The sequence below is a fragment of the Oncorhynchus nerka genome, linkage group LG1 (genome assembly GCF_034236695.1).
Source record: "Oncorhynchus nerka isolate Pitt River linkage group LG1, Oner_Uvic_2.0, whole genome shotgun sequence".
Lineage (NCBI taxonomy): Eukaryota > Metazoa > Chordata > Actinopteri > Salmoniformes > Salmonidae > Oncorhynchus > Oncorhynchus nerka.
Genome location: NC_088396.1, coordinates 27,000,521 through 27,016,974, shown reverse-complemented (window position 1 = coordinate 27,016,974; position 16,454 = coordinate 27,000,521). Strand labels below are relative to the sequence as shown.

Below are 16,454 nucleotides of genomic sequence, written 5' to 3'. Positions count from 1 at the left end.
GCAGTTATCCAGATTCTTTGGGGGGAGGGGGACCATGGGAAAGATGTATGGAAGTGGAGATGTTGTTATGGCAACTCTGGGCTGTTTTAGGGGGAACCTCAGTAGTGTAAAGTAGGTGGGTTGTTATGGCAACAGGAGGCTGTAGCGTAGGAGGGTTGTTGTGGAATGAGTAGGCTCTCCTCTCCTTTTTTCTCTTTCTTTCTCCCTCTCGATCATGTTGTAAATCTCTCCCTCTCTCTCCTGTTGATCGGGGTGGTATAGTGTGGTCTCTGTGTGAGAGCTGCTCTCTGCTATGCTTTTCACACACCAAATAAGGCCTCTGTCACACCAACGAACATTCTCTCCCTAAGTAGCCTTCAGACATCTGAAATGCCCTATGTATCACAGGCAGCATCAGGAAACTGCCATACAGAGCCTCTCTCCTTCAGCCCTCTCATAGAACATTCAAGCTACCATATCAAGGAACAGCACCATGTGCCAGTTGGCTTACTCCAGTGCCAACTGAGAATTTTGTAAGACACAAACACATTTATTCTCCATCCATATGGATCCAAGGCAGAACACATTGGTTAGGAGTGCTACCGTGGTTAACCTGCTACTTGTTGGCAATCGATTGATGGTACAGTTGTACTCGTCGCTAAGTAACAGATATTTGGTGTTGACACGGAGAAAACAACTTTTACCCTTAGTGACAGGGATTGCCTGTAACTCATTCAACCCTCGTCAACTCTAATCAATTCCAAACTATTTCAGTGAATTCAAAGTCATTTCAGCTCAATGCAACCCAAATCTGTATACTGACATGCTAAATGTTCCATTTCCGGAGCGCACATGAGCACTATTTCAATGGGAATGAAGGACAAACGTAATTATTCCCTGTCATTTTCATCCCTCTCCTTTCATGTTAGGTTTTTCTCCCCGGTGATAAACTGCAGTAACCAGATCCTCCCCTCTTATTCGATCTCTCTGATCACTCTGTCTCTCTCTTATTCGATCTCTCTGATCACTCTGTCGTGGTGTCTGTCTCTCTCTTATTCTATCTCTCTGATCACTCTGTCGTGATCACTCTGTCGTGGTGTCTGTCTCTGTCTCTCACTCTGTCGTTGTCTGTCTCTCTCTTATTCGATCTCTCTGATCACTCTGTCGTGGTGTCTGTCTCTCTCTTATTCTATCTCTCTGATCACTCTGTCGTGGTGTCTGTCTCTCTCTCTTGATCACTTGTCGTGGTGTCTGTCTCTGATCATCACTCTGTCGTGGTGTCTGTCTCTCTCTTATTCTATCTCTCTGATCACTCTGTCGTGGTGTCTGTCTCTCTCTTATTCGATCTCTCTGATCACTCTGTCGTGGTGTCTGTCTCTCTCTTATTCGATCTCTCTGATCACTCTGTCGTGGTGTCTGTCTCTCTCTTATTCGATCTCTCTGATCACTCTGTCGTGGTGTCTCTCTCTTATTCTATCTCTCTGATCACTCTGTCGTGGTGTCTCTCTCTCTTATTCTATCTCTCTGATCACTCTGTCGTGGTGTCTGTCTCTTATTCTATCTCTCTGATCACTCTGTTGTGGTGTCTGTCTCTCTCTTATTCGATCTCTCTGATCACTCTGTCGTGGTGTCTGTCTCTCTCTTATTCGATCTCTCTGATCACTCTGTCGTGGTGTCTGTCTCTCTTATTCCTGCTCCATCTCTCAGAATCTGTCCCCTGTTCAAGTGTGCGGGCACAAACACACACACACACACACACAGAGCTGGACGATATGGACAAAAGTCCATATTGCGATAAATCGCCTGACTTAATTGCGATAATAAAAAATGGAATGATAAGTTTAACATTAATGTGCACCACAGTAGTTTTTAAAAATTGTATTATCCTTTAAGCTACTGCTACTGGTTTGATGGTTGTAGCCATCAATTGTCCCATGAACAATCACTCGCATTTCTGTAGTGTAGGCTACATATTGTAATGAACGATGTACAGTCCCTTCGGAAAGTATTCAGACGCCTTGACTTTTTCCACATTCCACATTTACAGCTTTATTCAAAAAAATGTCCAGGTTTTTGGACATTTTTGCACATTTTATTTAAAGTAAAAAATAGAAATACCTTATTTACATAAGTATTCAGACCCTTTGCTATGAGACTGGAAATTGATCTCTGGTGCATCCTGTTTCCTTTGATCATCCTTGATGTTTCTACAATTTGGAGTCCACCTGTGGTAAATTCAATTGATTGGATATGATTTGGAAAGGCACACACCTGTCTATATAAGGTCCCCCAGTTGACAGTGCATGTCAGAGAAATAAACCAAGCCATGAGGTCGAAGGAATTGTCCGTATAACTCAGACAGGATTGTGTCGAGGTACAGATCTGGGGTACCAAAAAATGTGTGCAGCATTGAGGGTCCCCAAGAACAGTGGCCATCATTCTTGAATGGAAGAAGTTTGGAACCACCCAGACTCTTTCTAGAACTGGCCGCCCGGCCAAATTGAGCAATCGAGGGAGAAGGGCTTTGGTCAGGGAGGTGACCAAGAACCCGATGATCACTCTGACAGAGCTCCAGTGTTCTTTTGTGGAGATGGGAGAACCTTACAGAAGGACAACCATCTCTGCAGCACTCCACTAATAAGGCCTTTATAGTACAGAGGCCAGACGGAAGCCACTCCTCAGTAAAGGCACATAGTTGAAGTCGGAAGTTTACATACACCTTAGCCAAATAAGTTTAAACTCAGTATTTCACAATTCCCGACATTTAATCCGAGTAACAATTCCCTGTCGTAGGTCAGTTAGGATCACCACTTTATTTTAAGAACGTGAAATGTCAGAATAATAGTAGAGAGCGATTTATTTCAGCTTTTATTTCTTTCATCACATTCCCAGTGGGTCAGAAGTTTACATACACTCAATTAGTATTTGGTAGCATTGCCTTTAAATTGTTTAACTTAGGTCAAATGTTCCGGGTAGCCTTCCACAAGCTTCCCACAATAAGTTGGGTGAATTTTGGCCCATTCCTCCTGACAGAGCTGAATAACTGAGTCAGGTTTGTAGGCCTCCTTGCTCGCACACACTTTTTCAGTTCTGCCCACAACTTTTCTACAGGATTGAGATCAGAGCTTTGTGATGGGCACTCCAATACCTTGACTTTGTTGTCCTTAAGCCATTTTGCCACAACTTTGGAAGTATGCTTGGTGTCATTGTCCATTCGGAAGACCCATTTGCGACCAAACTTTAACATCCTGACTGTCTTGAGATGTTGCTTCAATATATCCACATCATTTTCCATCCTCATGATGCCATCTATTTTGTAAAGTGCACCAGTCCCTCCTGCAGCAAACCACCCCCACAACATGATGCTGCCACCCCCGTGTTTCACGGTTGGGATGGTGTTCTTCGGCTTGCAAGCCTCCCCCTTTCTCCTCCAAACATAACGATGGTCATTATGGCCAAACAGTTATATTTTTGTTTCATCAGACCAGAGGACATTTCTCCAAAAAGTACGATCTTTGTCCCCATGTGTAGTTGTAAACCTAAGTCTGGATTTTTCATGGTGGTTTTGGAGCAGTGTCTTTCTTGTTGAGCGGCCTTTCAGGTTATGTCGATATAAGACTCGTTTTTACTGTGGATATAGATCATTTTGTACCTGTTTCCTCCAGCATCTTCACAAGGCCCTCTGCTTTTGTTCTGTGATTGACTTGCACTTGTCGCACCAAAGTCTCCTAGAGACGGAACGCGTCTCCTTCCTGAGCGGTATGACGGCTGCGTGGTCCCATGGTGTTTATACTTGCATACTATTGTTTGTACAGATGAACGTGGTACCTTCAGGCATTTGGAAATTGCTCCCAAGGATGAACCAGACTTGTGGAGATCTACATTTTTTTTCTGAGGTCTTCGCTTATTTCTTTTGATTTTCCCATGATGTCAAGCGACGAGGCACTGAGTTTGAAGGTAAGGCCTCCAATTGACTCATATGATGTCAATTAGTCTAACAGAAGCTTCTAAAGCCATGACATCATTTTCTGGAATTTTCCAAGCTGTTTAAAAGCACAGTCGACTTCGAGAGTATGTAAACTATGTAAGCTTGTAGCATCATACCCCAAAATACTTGAGGTTGTAATCTCTACCAAATGGGCTTCAACAAAGTACTGAATAAATGGTCTGAAAACTTATGTCAATATAATATATATATATATATTATATATATATATTTTTTAACATTTTCAAACATTTCTAAACTGTTTTTGCTTTGTCATTATGTGGTATAGTTTGTCAATTGATAAGGGAAAAAACTATTTAATCAATTTTAGAATAAGGTTGTGACTTAACAAAAATGTGGAAAAAGTCAAGGGGTCTGAATTCTTTCCGAACGTACTGTAAGCAAAATGCCTGTGATAAGTGATTAGTATGGTTGGTGTTAATCATTTTAGGTTCATCATCCCAGCTCTAGACACAGACACAGACAACAAGACAGACAAGCAAGCTGTTAGCATATGTGCTCATTCATACCAGGAAAGCTTCGGGATAGATGGATACCATCAGGCTTGAAACCAGCCCATGCCCATCTCCACAATAACAATGTTTATGTGTTTAAATTGCTTTGCAATACCATGTGCCTGCTGCACAATGCACTCCAATATCATATATCTTGACAAAGCCCTTGAAGAGCCAAGCATCTTAACCAGGGCTTGACAATACTACACTGTATTACTGGAAAGCCTACTCTCAGTCCCTGCATTTTACCATCCTCCATTCATTTGTCCAGGTCAACTAAAAGGATGACTGCTGCTGCACATTGTGTCCTACACACTGTCTTTATACATACTAGGGCAGTGTGTGTGTGTGTGTGTGTCAACCATTAGATGTTAATCACATCAAGCCCCTGACCGGTTAGATGAGCCATTTCCTACTGAGATAATAGGACCCAAACAGGATATGAGTCCAACTGACAGACATTTAGACGGGAGGTATCTTCACACACACACCCTGTGACTGCTGCTGGGACATTTAGTCTTCCATCCCATAATAATCCTGCCGCCTGCCGATCCCTGTCTCCAGACAGAGTAACCAGGGTTTATTTCTGGAGATGTATAGAGTGTTTTACCACTCCTCCCTCTCAAACCTGTCATGTCACTCTCTTCTTCTCTCCCGCGTTTCGTCTCTTTCTCTCTGTTCTTAACCGGCCGGGTTTGACTCTCTCTGTTGTCACTTTTCGATGCTAGCTAATGCTGAAATGTGTTCTCATTCCAAATCCATTGTCTGTATATTTAGAGTGTGTGATCTGGTAGACCTCCGTCTGAGGCTTCACAGGGTTAGGGATGTCAGTCAGGAGAACGTGCCCTGGCTTGTTGAACACTGTGTGTGTGGAGTTACAAGTTTCAAGTTTTTTGTTGTTGTCATATACAGGATACACATTGTATACACCATCCAACAATGCAACAACAATCAGAAATATAAAATATAAGAATATGAACATAAAGGAAATAGCTCAGTAGAATAAATCAAATCAAAAATGTTATTTGTCACATGCACCGAATACAACAGATGTAGTAGACCTTACAGTGAAATGCTTACTTACAAGCCCTTAACCAACGATGCAGTTTAAGAAAATCGATGTTAAGTAAACAATTGATAAGTAAAACATTTAAAATAAAAGTAACCAATAATTAAACCGCAGCGGTAAAATAACAATAGCGAGGCCATATACAGGGGGTACCGATAGGGTCAGTGTGTGGAGGCTATATACAGGGGGTACCGATAGGGTCAATGTGGAGGAGGCTATATACAGGGGGTACCGATAGGGTCAATGTGGAGGCTATATACAGGGGGTACCGATAGGGTCAGTGTGGAGGCCATATACAGGGGGTACCGATAGGGTCAGGTTGTGGAGGCTATATACAGGGGGTACCGATAGGGTCAGTGTGGAGGCTATATACAGGGGGTACCGATAGGGTCAGTGTGGAGGCTATATACAGGGGGTACCGATAGGGTCAGTGTGTGGAGGCTATATACAGGGGGTACCGATAGGGTCAATGTGGAGGCCATATACAGGGGGTACCGATAGGGTCAGTGTGGAGGCTATATACAGGGGGTACCGATAGGGTCAATGTGGAGGCTATATACAGGGGGTACCGATCGGGTCAATGTTTTGAGGCTATATACAGGGGGTACCGATAGGGTCAATGTGGAGGCTATATACAGGGGGTACCGATAGGGTCAATGTGTGGAGGCTATATACAGGGGGTACCGATAGGGTCAGTGTGTGGAGGCTATATACAGGGGGTACCGATAGGGTCAGTGTGTGGAGGCTATATACAGGGGGTACCGATAGGGTCAGTGTGGAGGCTATATACAGGGGGTACCAATAGGGTCAATGTGGAGGCTATATACAGGGGGTACCGATAGGGTCAATGTGGAGGCTATATACAGGGGGTACCGATCGGGTCAATGTGTGGAGGCTATATACAGGGGGTACCGATAGGGTCAATGTGTGGGCGCACCAGTTAGTGGATGTAATTGGTAAAATAACAATAGCGAGGCTATATACAGGGGGTACCGATAGGGTCAATGTGTGGGCGCACCAGTTAGTGGATGTAATTGGTAAAATAACAATAGCGAGGCTATATACAGGGGGTACCGATAGGGTCAGTGTGGAGGCTATATACAGGGGGTACCGATAGGGTCAATGTGGAGGCTATATACAGGGGGTACCGATCGGGTCAATGTGTGGAGGCTATATACAGGGGGTACCGATAGGGTCAATGTGGAGGCTATATACAGGGGGTACCGATAGGGTCAATGTGTGGAGGCTATATACAGGGGCTACCGATAGGGTCAGTGTGGAGGCTATATACAGGGGGTACCGATAGGGTCAGTGTGTGGAGGCTATATACAGGGGGTACCGATAGGGTCAATGTGTGGAGGCTATATACAGGGGGTACCGATAGGGTCGATGTGGAGGCTATATACAGGGGGTACCGATAGGGTCATGTGTGGAGGCTATATATAGGGGTAAAATAACAATAGCGAGGGTCAGTGTGTGGGGGCACTGGTTAGTGGATATAATTGGTAAAATAACAATAGCGAGGCTATATACAGGGGGTACCGATAGGGTCAATGTGGAGGCTATATACAGGGGGTACCGATAGGGTCAATGTGTGGAGGCTATTATGGATGTAATTGGTAAAATAACCGATAGGGTCGATGTGGAGGCTATATACAGGGGGTACCGATAGGGTCAATGTGTGGGGGCACCAGTTAGTGGATGTAATTGGTAAAATAACAATAGCGAGGCTATATACAGGGGGTACCGATAGGGTCAATGTGTGGGCGCACCAGTTAGTGGACGTAATTGGTAAATTAACAATAGCGAGGCTATATACAGGGGGTACCGATAGGGTCAATGTGTGGGCGCACCAGTTAGTGGATGTAATTGGTAAAATAACAATAGCGAGGCTATATACAGGGGGTACCGATAGGGTCAATGTGTGGGCGCACCAGTTAGTGGATGTAATTGGTAAAATAACAATAGCGAGGCTATATACAGGGGGTACCGATAGGGTCAATGTGTGGGCGCACCAGTTAGTGGATGTAATTTTTAATTGTGCAATATTTAGCAATAATAATAAGAGGTGTGTATGTGTGTGTGTGTGAGCTAAAGTGTGAAGAGTCTGAGCAGGTGGTCAGTCCAGTTCAAGTGTTCAGCAGTCTGATAGCGTGTAGATAGAAACTGTCTCTGAGCCTGTTGGTATCAGACCTCATGCCGATACCGTCCGCCCGATGGTAAGGGAGTGAACAGCTTGTGTGTGAGGTCTATGAGGGGAGGGGGAGGTACTGTATGTCTGAGAGGGTTATGCTATACGCAAGAGGAGGTGTCAACGCAAAGGGCTGATGTAACAGAAATATAACAACAATGTCCTATAGCAAATGCTAATCTAAAGCCACTTAAAGTTTACATGTGTAAATATTGTATATATGGGAATGAAAGCCTCAACTTTGATCCATGTGCTAAGCAAACACTGAACCACTGATGTGACACTCTTCTTTTCTCTCTTCTTCTTTCTCTCCTCTCCTCCTGCAGTCATCCCCGACTCCCTCACCGTTGCCGCGCCGCCACAGACCCTCTCCCAGGTGGAGGGAGACACGCTCCAGCTCAGCTGTGAGGTTTCCCGGGCGACGGAGCAGCACACACACCTGTCTGTGGGTTGGTACCTGCGCTCCCCAGAAGACGCTGTCGCCCCACCCCTGGAGATCCTCACTCTGTCCCGGGACTTTGTCCTCCGGGCCGGCGGGCCATACAAACAGAGGATGACCTCAGGAGACCTGAGACTGGATAAGACCAGCGCTACGTCCTACAGGCTGACCATCCACCGGCTGCAGCCTGCTGACCAGGGCCTGCTCTACTGCCAGGCTGCAGAGTGGATCCAGGACCCCGACCGCAGCTGGTTCGCCATGACCCGCAAGCAGGCCGACAAGACCCAGCTACGTATACAGCCCACTGGTGAGTAGGGGGCGACGGGAGTGGCGAGATTGTTTGTGTGTGTGTGTGTGTGTAAGGTTGTGACTCGTCATACACACTCTCCGAGGGCTGATCAGTATCTCTCACTAAGCTCATTAGAGCACTAAGGAGAGCTTACCAAACCTCTACAGACTGCCCTTATCAGTGTATTCGTGCATGTGTTGACTGGCATACAGGAAACACAAAGCTGGATTGTTACAAGGGTCAGAGATTGCACAGGGTCAGGAAGCAGGAAGTACACACACCCTGACAATAATGGAGTGTTTCATGATAGTAGTGATAGTAGTACGTCATCTCATTGGGCTTCCTGTGACCTTGAAGTCAGAGACAAAATGTAATTTCTATTCCTCAGTGTTCCCTCTGTGTATCCTACAGTGAAACTCCCTTTGTGTCTGGGCTCGTCTACTGTATATGACACATACTGCTCTGTTTGTGACGAGAGTTAAATCTCTCAGCCATCCACGGTTATACTGGGGAAATTCCCCCAGAGATAGGAGGAGGGTGGAGCGGAACAGGCGAGAGAGCGAGACAGAGGAGATAGTATGCTTCTTATGATAATGATCTTATAATTAGCTGTCGACCTCTAACCCAGCAAACAGGGCACAAGAACAGAGTCTGAACTACACACACACTGTACTATCCTTGTGAGGACTTCTAGTCGTTCCGGATAGCAAAATCTCCCAAAACACACATTACATACAGGGCCACTGTACAGTACAATACTGTCTTTCTCCAGATCCAGGAACACCATTCCAGTAGATATATGGTGCAAAACATTTGTATACATTTTTTTGCAGAATGACAGTGGAATTATTCATTGATTGTTAATGGCGCCCCAGATTGTGATCAGAGGATGTTCGATAGGAAGACTCTGTCTCTCAGAAGAGCAATAAGTTAGCCAAGAGAGGCACATAGATCTCTGCATCTACACCCCCTCTCTTCACTCTCTTTTTTTATAATCTAAAATGGATGGGAGTGTTGTAGTGTGACAAAGGGAGTAGAGCAGGGTGTGATTGTGTGTGTGTGTGTGTGTGTGTGTGTGTGTGTGTGTGTTGGAGGCTCTTTCATTAGGCTGTGTGTATTGGAGGGAGGGAGAGAGAGGACCCTGAGACAGCCCCATCACTGGCTAATCACCCACAGACAGAGAGGAGAGAGGCTAGACAAGGACAGAATCCTAATGGACCTCTTCTCTTTCCATCTCTCTCTCGCCCTCACTTTATCGTTCTCTCCCTTTCTCGTCACATCTCTCCCTCTACACATCTTTAAACCTCTCTTTTTTTTCACTTTTTCCCAACTCTCTTGTTTTCGAACTTCCTACTCTCTCGCTGCATCTGATTGGCCTGTTTCTTTTCACGTTTAATTTATTACAAACCGTTGACAGGTGCATGTCTCCACTTTTAGCTCCTCCCTTCCTCCGTGTCTCTCACCTCTCAGTATTGCCCAGGCACAGTTGATGGCAGTATTCATGAAGACGCATCATAGCAAAAAGTTTCAAAACGTTGTGCAATGGAAAACGTAAAAAGCATTTCTTATTGGACAAGTTGAGATGGTACCTTCCCATTTTCATCTGTTTGCTTCAGTTTGGTGCCCAGTGAGTACGACCCAGTTTCCCATGGCCATGTTTGTTGCTGAACTCTAAGTTGTCCTTGTAAAGCAGGTCACAGCTCCATGAGTTTAGATCCAGCCAGGAATACAGATCTGATGTCACAATGCAATATCCTGCCGCTTCATTGGTCAATGATCGTCACTTGCCTTTGTTTTGGCATCTGCTTTCCACTCTGTTAGTGATGACCTGTTTGTGTGTGAGTCTGCTTGTATCTGTCCAGGCAGTGCCAGACTGTTAGCTATTAGGCTCATTGTTATTTTAGAGACAAGCGCTCAGCATGAAAGTTCACTGTGTGTGTGTACGTGTAAACAGTCACCCCCCTCCCCTCTTCAAATGGCAGGCTTTGAACTTTTCCATGACTGTGTTTTCTCAGGAAGTCTGTTTAAAGTCTTTATAATTACAGCCAGGGGCTAGCACCTCTCTGAGAGAGGGAATGAGATGCACAGAGCATACCGCCGCTCATCATGTTGAAATGAATACTGTAAATAAAAGCTGGCTCCGTGTGCGGAGTCCATCTATAATTGGGAGCCCAGTCAGAGGTGTATGCAGAGACGGCTACACTGATAATGTTTGCTCGGCCTCCTCTCCTCTCTCTTCTGTCAGGAAGAGCGAAGGAGACGAGCGGAGTGGCGAGGCTTTTTTCGTCTGCTGTAGAGAATCTTAATTCGCTGTGTTTCTGTGTTGGAGGTGAAACCAAGGGGAGAGGAGGATGAGAGAGGAGAGGAGGAGGCTGTAGGAGCTGTGCTTCACTCTGGTCATAGCTGACCCCTTGTGTGACCACCCCCCTTTCTCTTTCTCTCTCTCTCCTCTTTCTCTTGCTCTCTCTGTACCCAATGTGACAGGCAGCAGACATTAAAGAATAGAATGTGTTAGTGTGATGCATTTTAATTTCATATGCTGGTATTTAAAGAAGGTCTCTATCCCGAGCAGCTTGTCATGCTCTCATGCGTTATATGAGGATGAGGGAATATGTGATATGCAACAGCTAAATCAGAGTTGATGACTCCTTCCCTCTCTCTGTCTTTGGGAGAAACTGGCAGCTTGAAACCATACTGATGCTAAATGTTAAAATAGGGGATGACAATTTCTCTTATCCCTCTCCCCTTTCCTTCCCCCTCTCCTTCCATACCCCCAGATCGGGACTTCAGCATCCTGGTGGAAAGTAACATCCATCTCTTTTCATTAAGGACTGGAGTGTGAAGATGTGTTGACATGTGCTATCTGGAGACAGGAGGAGCTAAACTCTGCTTTTTAGCTCATTTTATCTCTCTCTCCCCCAGATCGGGACTTCTCTATCCAGGTGAGCACGGAGCGGCGGTCCTTCACGGCGGGCGAGCCGCTGGAGCTACGCTGCACCATCGATGCCCAGAGCGTGCCCGAGCGCTTCTTCTCGGTGTCGTGGGTGTTCAGCAGCTCGTCGGTTGCCGTGATAGGGCCCAGCGCTGTGCCCGTCCTGGGACCCGACTATGTGGCGCGCGAGGCCGCCGGTCACATGACCGTGCGTAAGGAGAGCCCCGCCGTGCACCTGCTAAAGTTGCAGCGCCTCCGACCAGAGGATGCTGGGAAATACATCTGTAGAGTCACGGAGAGGGAGAAGACGCCCACTGGGGACTTTATAGACCGGAGCAAGAGGTCACGCAACGTGCAGATCACCGTCCAGCCCATCAGTGAGTATCAACACGGCACGCTATTGGCCCCTTTGGTAGTAAAAAGCCTCTTGGTCAGTTAAACCAAGGGTTCCCAAACTTTTTCACTTGAGGGCCCCCCTTCCAGCACTGGGGAACATCCTGCACACCACATCTATTTCTATGGGCACAAGCACTGTTCATGACACAAACTGTTCACACCCCTCTTGTTAGTGGAGAGAACATTTAGCAGGTTTAAAGATTATTTCCTGCAATTCTACACATTTTGTCATTGGGTGCAAAGAACATTTAGCAGTTTTAAAGCAAATTTCCTTGAAATTCTATACATTTTGCCATGTCTAATCTGTATTCATGTGATATTTGATTGACCAAAAAATTACAACAATATCTATGGACAAAAAAATGTTAGCATACATGGGCAAGTTGATCTGGACATTTCTGGCCGGGTATAAATAGCTCTCTAAGGTATGTAATGACTAATATGACAAGAGGAACTGATCATTTCTAAATTGCACCTTGCATTATACTATTACAATTTTCAAGAATAGATTTAAAGAATTGGGGCCCCTGCGCCTCTTCACCCCCCGGCCGACCCGTCGCGTCCCCCACAGGAGGCGCGTTTCTCAGTTTGGGAACCACTGAGTTAAACGACATTTGATTGACACGTTGATAGTAGTATGCTTTTCTAATGATATACATTATGCATCCTCCCAGAGCAGAGGTCAGCTACCTCTATTCCAGAGAACAATAGAGCCTCTATTGTGGACTGTGAGTCTCACTGAGAATAAACCACTCTTTATTACACCATTATTTCCTATAGGGCTGAGAATTGCCTGGGACCTCACAAGATGATATCATAATACTTGGGTGCCGATACGATATGTATTGTGATACTCGCGATTCGATACTTGGATTTTATTGCGATTTTCTGTTCCAAACATATTGCTCACTATACACTGAGTACACCAAACATTAGGAACATCTTCGACACTTTTTTCCACCCCCTCAGAACAGCCTCAATTCGTCGGGGCATGGACTCTACAATGTGTCGAACGCGTTCCACAGGGATGCTGGCCCATGTTGACTCCAATGCTTCCAACAGTTGTGTCAAGTTGGCTGGATGTCCTTTGGGTGGTGGACCATTCTTGAAACACATGGGAAACTTGTTGAGTGTGAAAAACCCAGCAGCGTTGCAATTCTTGGCACAAACTGTTGCACCTGGCACCTATAGTTGAAGTCGGAAGTTTACACACACCTAAGCCAAATACATTTAAACCCAGTTTTTCCACAATTCCTGACATTTAATTCCAGTAAAAATTCCATGTCTCAGGTCAGTTATGATCACCACTTTATTTTATTGTGAAATGCCCCACTGGGAATGTGAAATGGCAGAATAGTAGGAGAGAGATTTATTTAAGCTTTATTTATTTATCACATTTCCAGTGGGTCAGAAGTTTACACTCAATTAGTATTTGGTAGCATTGTCTTTAAGTTGTTTAACTTGGGTCAAACATTTTCGGGTAGCCTTCCACAAGCTTGAATTTTGGCCCATTCCTCCTGACAGAGCTGGTGTAACCGAGTCAGGTTTGTAGGCTTCCTTGCTCGCACACGCTTTTCAGTTCCGCACACAAATTTTCTATTGGATTGAGGTCAGGGCTTTGTGATGGCCACTCCAATACCTTGACTTTGTGGTCTTTAAGCCATTGTGCCATAACTTTGGAAGTATGCTTGGGGTCATTGTCCATTTGGAACCAAGCTTTAACTTCCTGACTGATGTCTTGAGATGTTGCTTCAATATATCCACATAATTTTCCGTCCTCATGATGCCATCTATTTTGTGAAGTTCACCAGTCCCTCCTGCATCAAAGCACCCCCACATGATGCTGCCACCCCCGTGCTTCACGGTTGGGATGGTGTCTTCTTCCTTGCTGAGCGGCCTTTCAGTTATGTCGATATAGGACTCATTTTACTGTGGATATAGATACTTTTGTACCTGTTTCCTCCAGCATCTTCACAAGGTCCTTTGCTGTTGTTCTGGGATTCATTAGCAGTTTTCGCACCAAAGTAAGTTAATCTCTAGGAGACAGAATGAGTCTCCTTCCTGAGTGGCATGACAGCTACGTGGTCCCGTGGTGTTTATACTTGCGTACTATTGTTTGTACAGATGAACGTGGTACCTTCAGGCGTTTGGAAATTGCTCCCAAGGATGTACCAGACTTGTGGAGGTCTACAATTTTTTCTGAGGTATTTAGGTTTTTCCCATGATGTCAAGTAAAGAGGCACTGAGTTTGAAGGTAGGCCTTGAAATACATCCACAGGTAAACATCCAATTGACGCAAACAATGTCAATTAGCCTATCAGAAGCTTCTAAAGCCATGACATCATTTTCTGGAATTTTCCAAGCTGTTTAAAGGCACAGTCAGCTTAGTGTATGTAAACTTCTGACCCACTGGAATTGTGATACAGTGAATTATACATGAAATAATCTGTCTGTAAACAATTGTTGGAAAAGTTACTTGTGTCATGCACAAAGTAGATGTCCTAACCGACTTGCCAAAACTATAGTTTCTTAACAAGAACTTTGTGGAGTGGTTGAAAAATGAGTTTTAATGACTCCTACCTAAGTCTATGTAAACTTCCGACTTCAACTGTACTACCATACCCCGTTCAAAGGTACTTACATTTTGTCTTGCCCATTTACCCTCTGATGGGCATACATACACAATCCATGTCTCAATTGTTTCAAGGCTATAGAAGGACAAATACTGGAGCTTGGGTGCAGGTACAGAGATGACTAGCGGTAGCTAACACTACCTAGCAATTCAAATATTATTCGTACTTGGGGTCAAAGTATCAATATAATATTGTTCAACATAATATTGTGATATGGAACTGTATCGACTTTTCCCCCATCGCTCATTTTCTGTCTGAGTGGATCGCTAAATATTGGTAATGCAGTATTATGGTCCTTCTCATTTCCTTAGCTCAGAGCTGTGAGTGAGCTGCTAGGTTGGATAATGGAGAGAGCTGGAGAGGAGGATGCAGGAGGCTGAACTAACAGCCGTGAAATGAGAGTGTGAAGAAGGAGAGAGGAAGGAATGGGACCTAGCTCTCCAGGGCCCACTAATGGATCCCCGGGCTAAATTAATGTGTTCTGCTGGAGCTGAGTGACTCAGCTGGGCTTTCAGAGTGTTGGCCACTAGGGGCGTGCTGGAACACTGGGAGGCGATATGAAGCCTAATCTAGCTAATATAACCCTCCCAAAACCTCCAGTGCCCAATGTTCTCATCCTCTCTCTTTCTATCCTGATGTATCCTCTCTGTCTAGTAGTTCAGTGCCCCCCCCCCCCCCCAGTCTGCAGCTCAAAAGCATCTCTATCCCCCACTCTCTCTTTCTAAGGGCTGGTGTTGAATGCTAAAGCCTGCTGTTACCAGCATAAAAACACAATAACAACCCACCCCAACTCACCCTAAATATGCCATCATCCACCACCTGCAGCCAACCATCCTGACCTTACCCAAGAACCCCCCACTTCACTCCACTCCCGCCCAAACTGTCCCAAAACAAAGCCCCCCTGGCCCCCACATGGCCCCAGTAATCCCCAGGATTCTCCCTAATGGGACCTTTTGTTTCCCTAACATAGATTTAATGTTCTATAAAAGCATTGTATGTTTAATAACCATGGTTACAGCAGGGAGGGAGGTCTTAATGGAGAGTGGGTAGAGGGGTATGGGGTCAGATTGACTCCCCCAACTCACCCGCCTCTAGTTACCATCCCTTGTATCTGGACCCATTAACAGCAGTGATGAGGTAGTATGGGTTAGAGAGGGTTGAGAGCAGGAGGACGGGAAGAGAGCGGTGTAAAACAGTGCTGACAAATCAGTCCTGATGAATGAGTTTACCTTGGGCAGGGAAGAGGGGTAAACGCGCTGCTATGAATTACAAACACACAGAGGAAAGAGAGAGAGAGAGAGAGAGAGAGAGAGAGAGAGAGAGAGAGAGAGAGAGAGAGAGAGAGAGAGAGAGAGAGAGAGAGAGAGAGAGAGAGAGAGAGAGAGAGAGAGAGAGAGAGAGAGAGAGAGAGAGAGAGAGAGAGAGAGAGAGAGAGAGAGAGAGAGAGAGAGAGAGAGAGAGAGAGAGAGAGAGAGAGAGAGAGAGAAACAGAAAGGGACAGACACACAGAAAGGGACAGAGAGAGAGAGACACACAGAAAGGGACAGAGAGAGAGAGACACACAGAAAGGGATATGGTGGGAGAGAATGAACAATTGGGAGAGAATTGAAAGAGGAGAAAGACAAAAACAGGCGGGTTTGAAGAGGAGAGAAGCTGCCCTCTGCCTGCCTAACCATCTGTGATGTTCATACAAATCCACATTGACACTAAGAGCCGAGAGACAGAGACGATGTATAATGTATTTAACATGGGGAAAAGCTGTGGTGAAATTAAAAGATAGAGAAGAAGAGAAAGGGATGGAGGCCTTCCATTTGTTCATGTAAGTGTGGAAAGGCTGCTTCATTTTGTATTCTCCCAGGGCTGGGGCTTGGTAGGAGGGGTGGTTAGCACCCAGTCAACCCCTCATACTCTGACAGCAGAGAAAATGAGATGGAAGGAAGGAGAAAGAAGCCCTCCCTGTAGACTCAGATCACCCGAGGGTTGAAGGGGGTGTTGGGGCCGGGCAGCGCTCTGCCAGGCTCTGCAG

General features: G+C 45.4%; 1 protein-coding gene across 2 annotated transcripts in view; it reads left to right on the top strand.

Moving 5' to 3' along the window:
* igsf3 (immunoglobulin superfamily, member 3) overlaps positions 1-16,454 on the top strand; it is a 105,393-nt gene that overhangs the window by 50,854 nt on the left and 38,085 nt on the right. For both annotated transcript variants that reach the window (XM_029658280.2, XM_029658274.2), the window contains exons 3-4: positions 8,066-8,485; positions 11,390-11,776. In XM_029658280.2, coding sequence (XP_029514140.2) covers positions 8,066-8,485; positions 11,390-11,776 — 807 coding nt within the window. The remainder of the gene's footprint in view (positions 1-8,065; positions 8,486-11,389; positions 11,777-16,454) is intronic.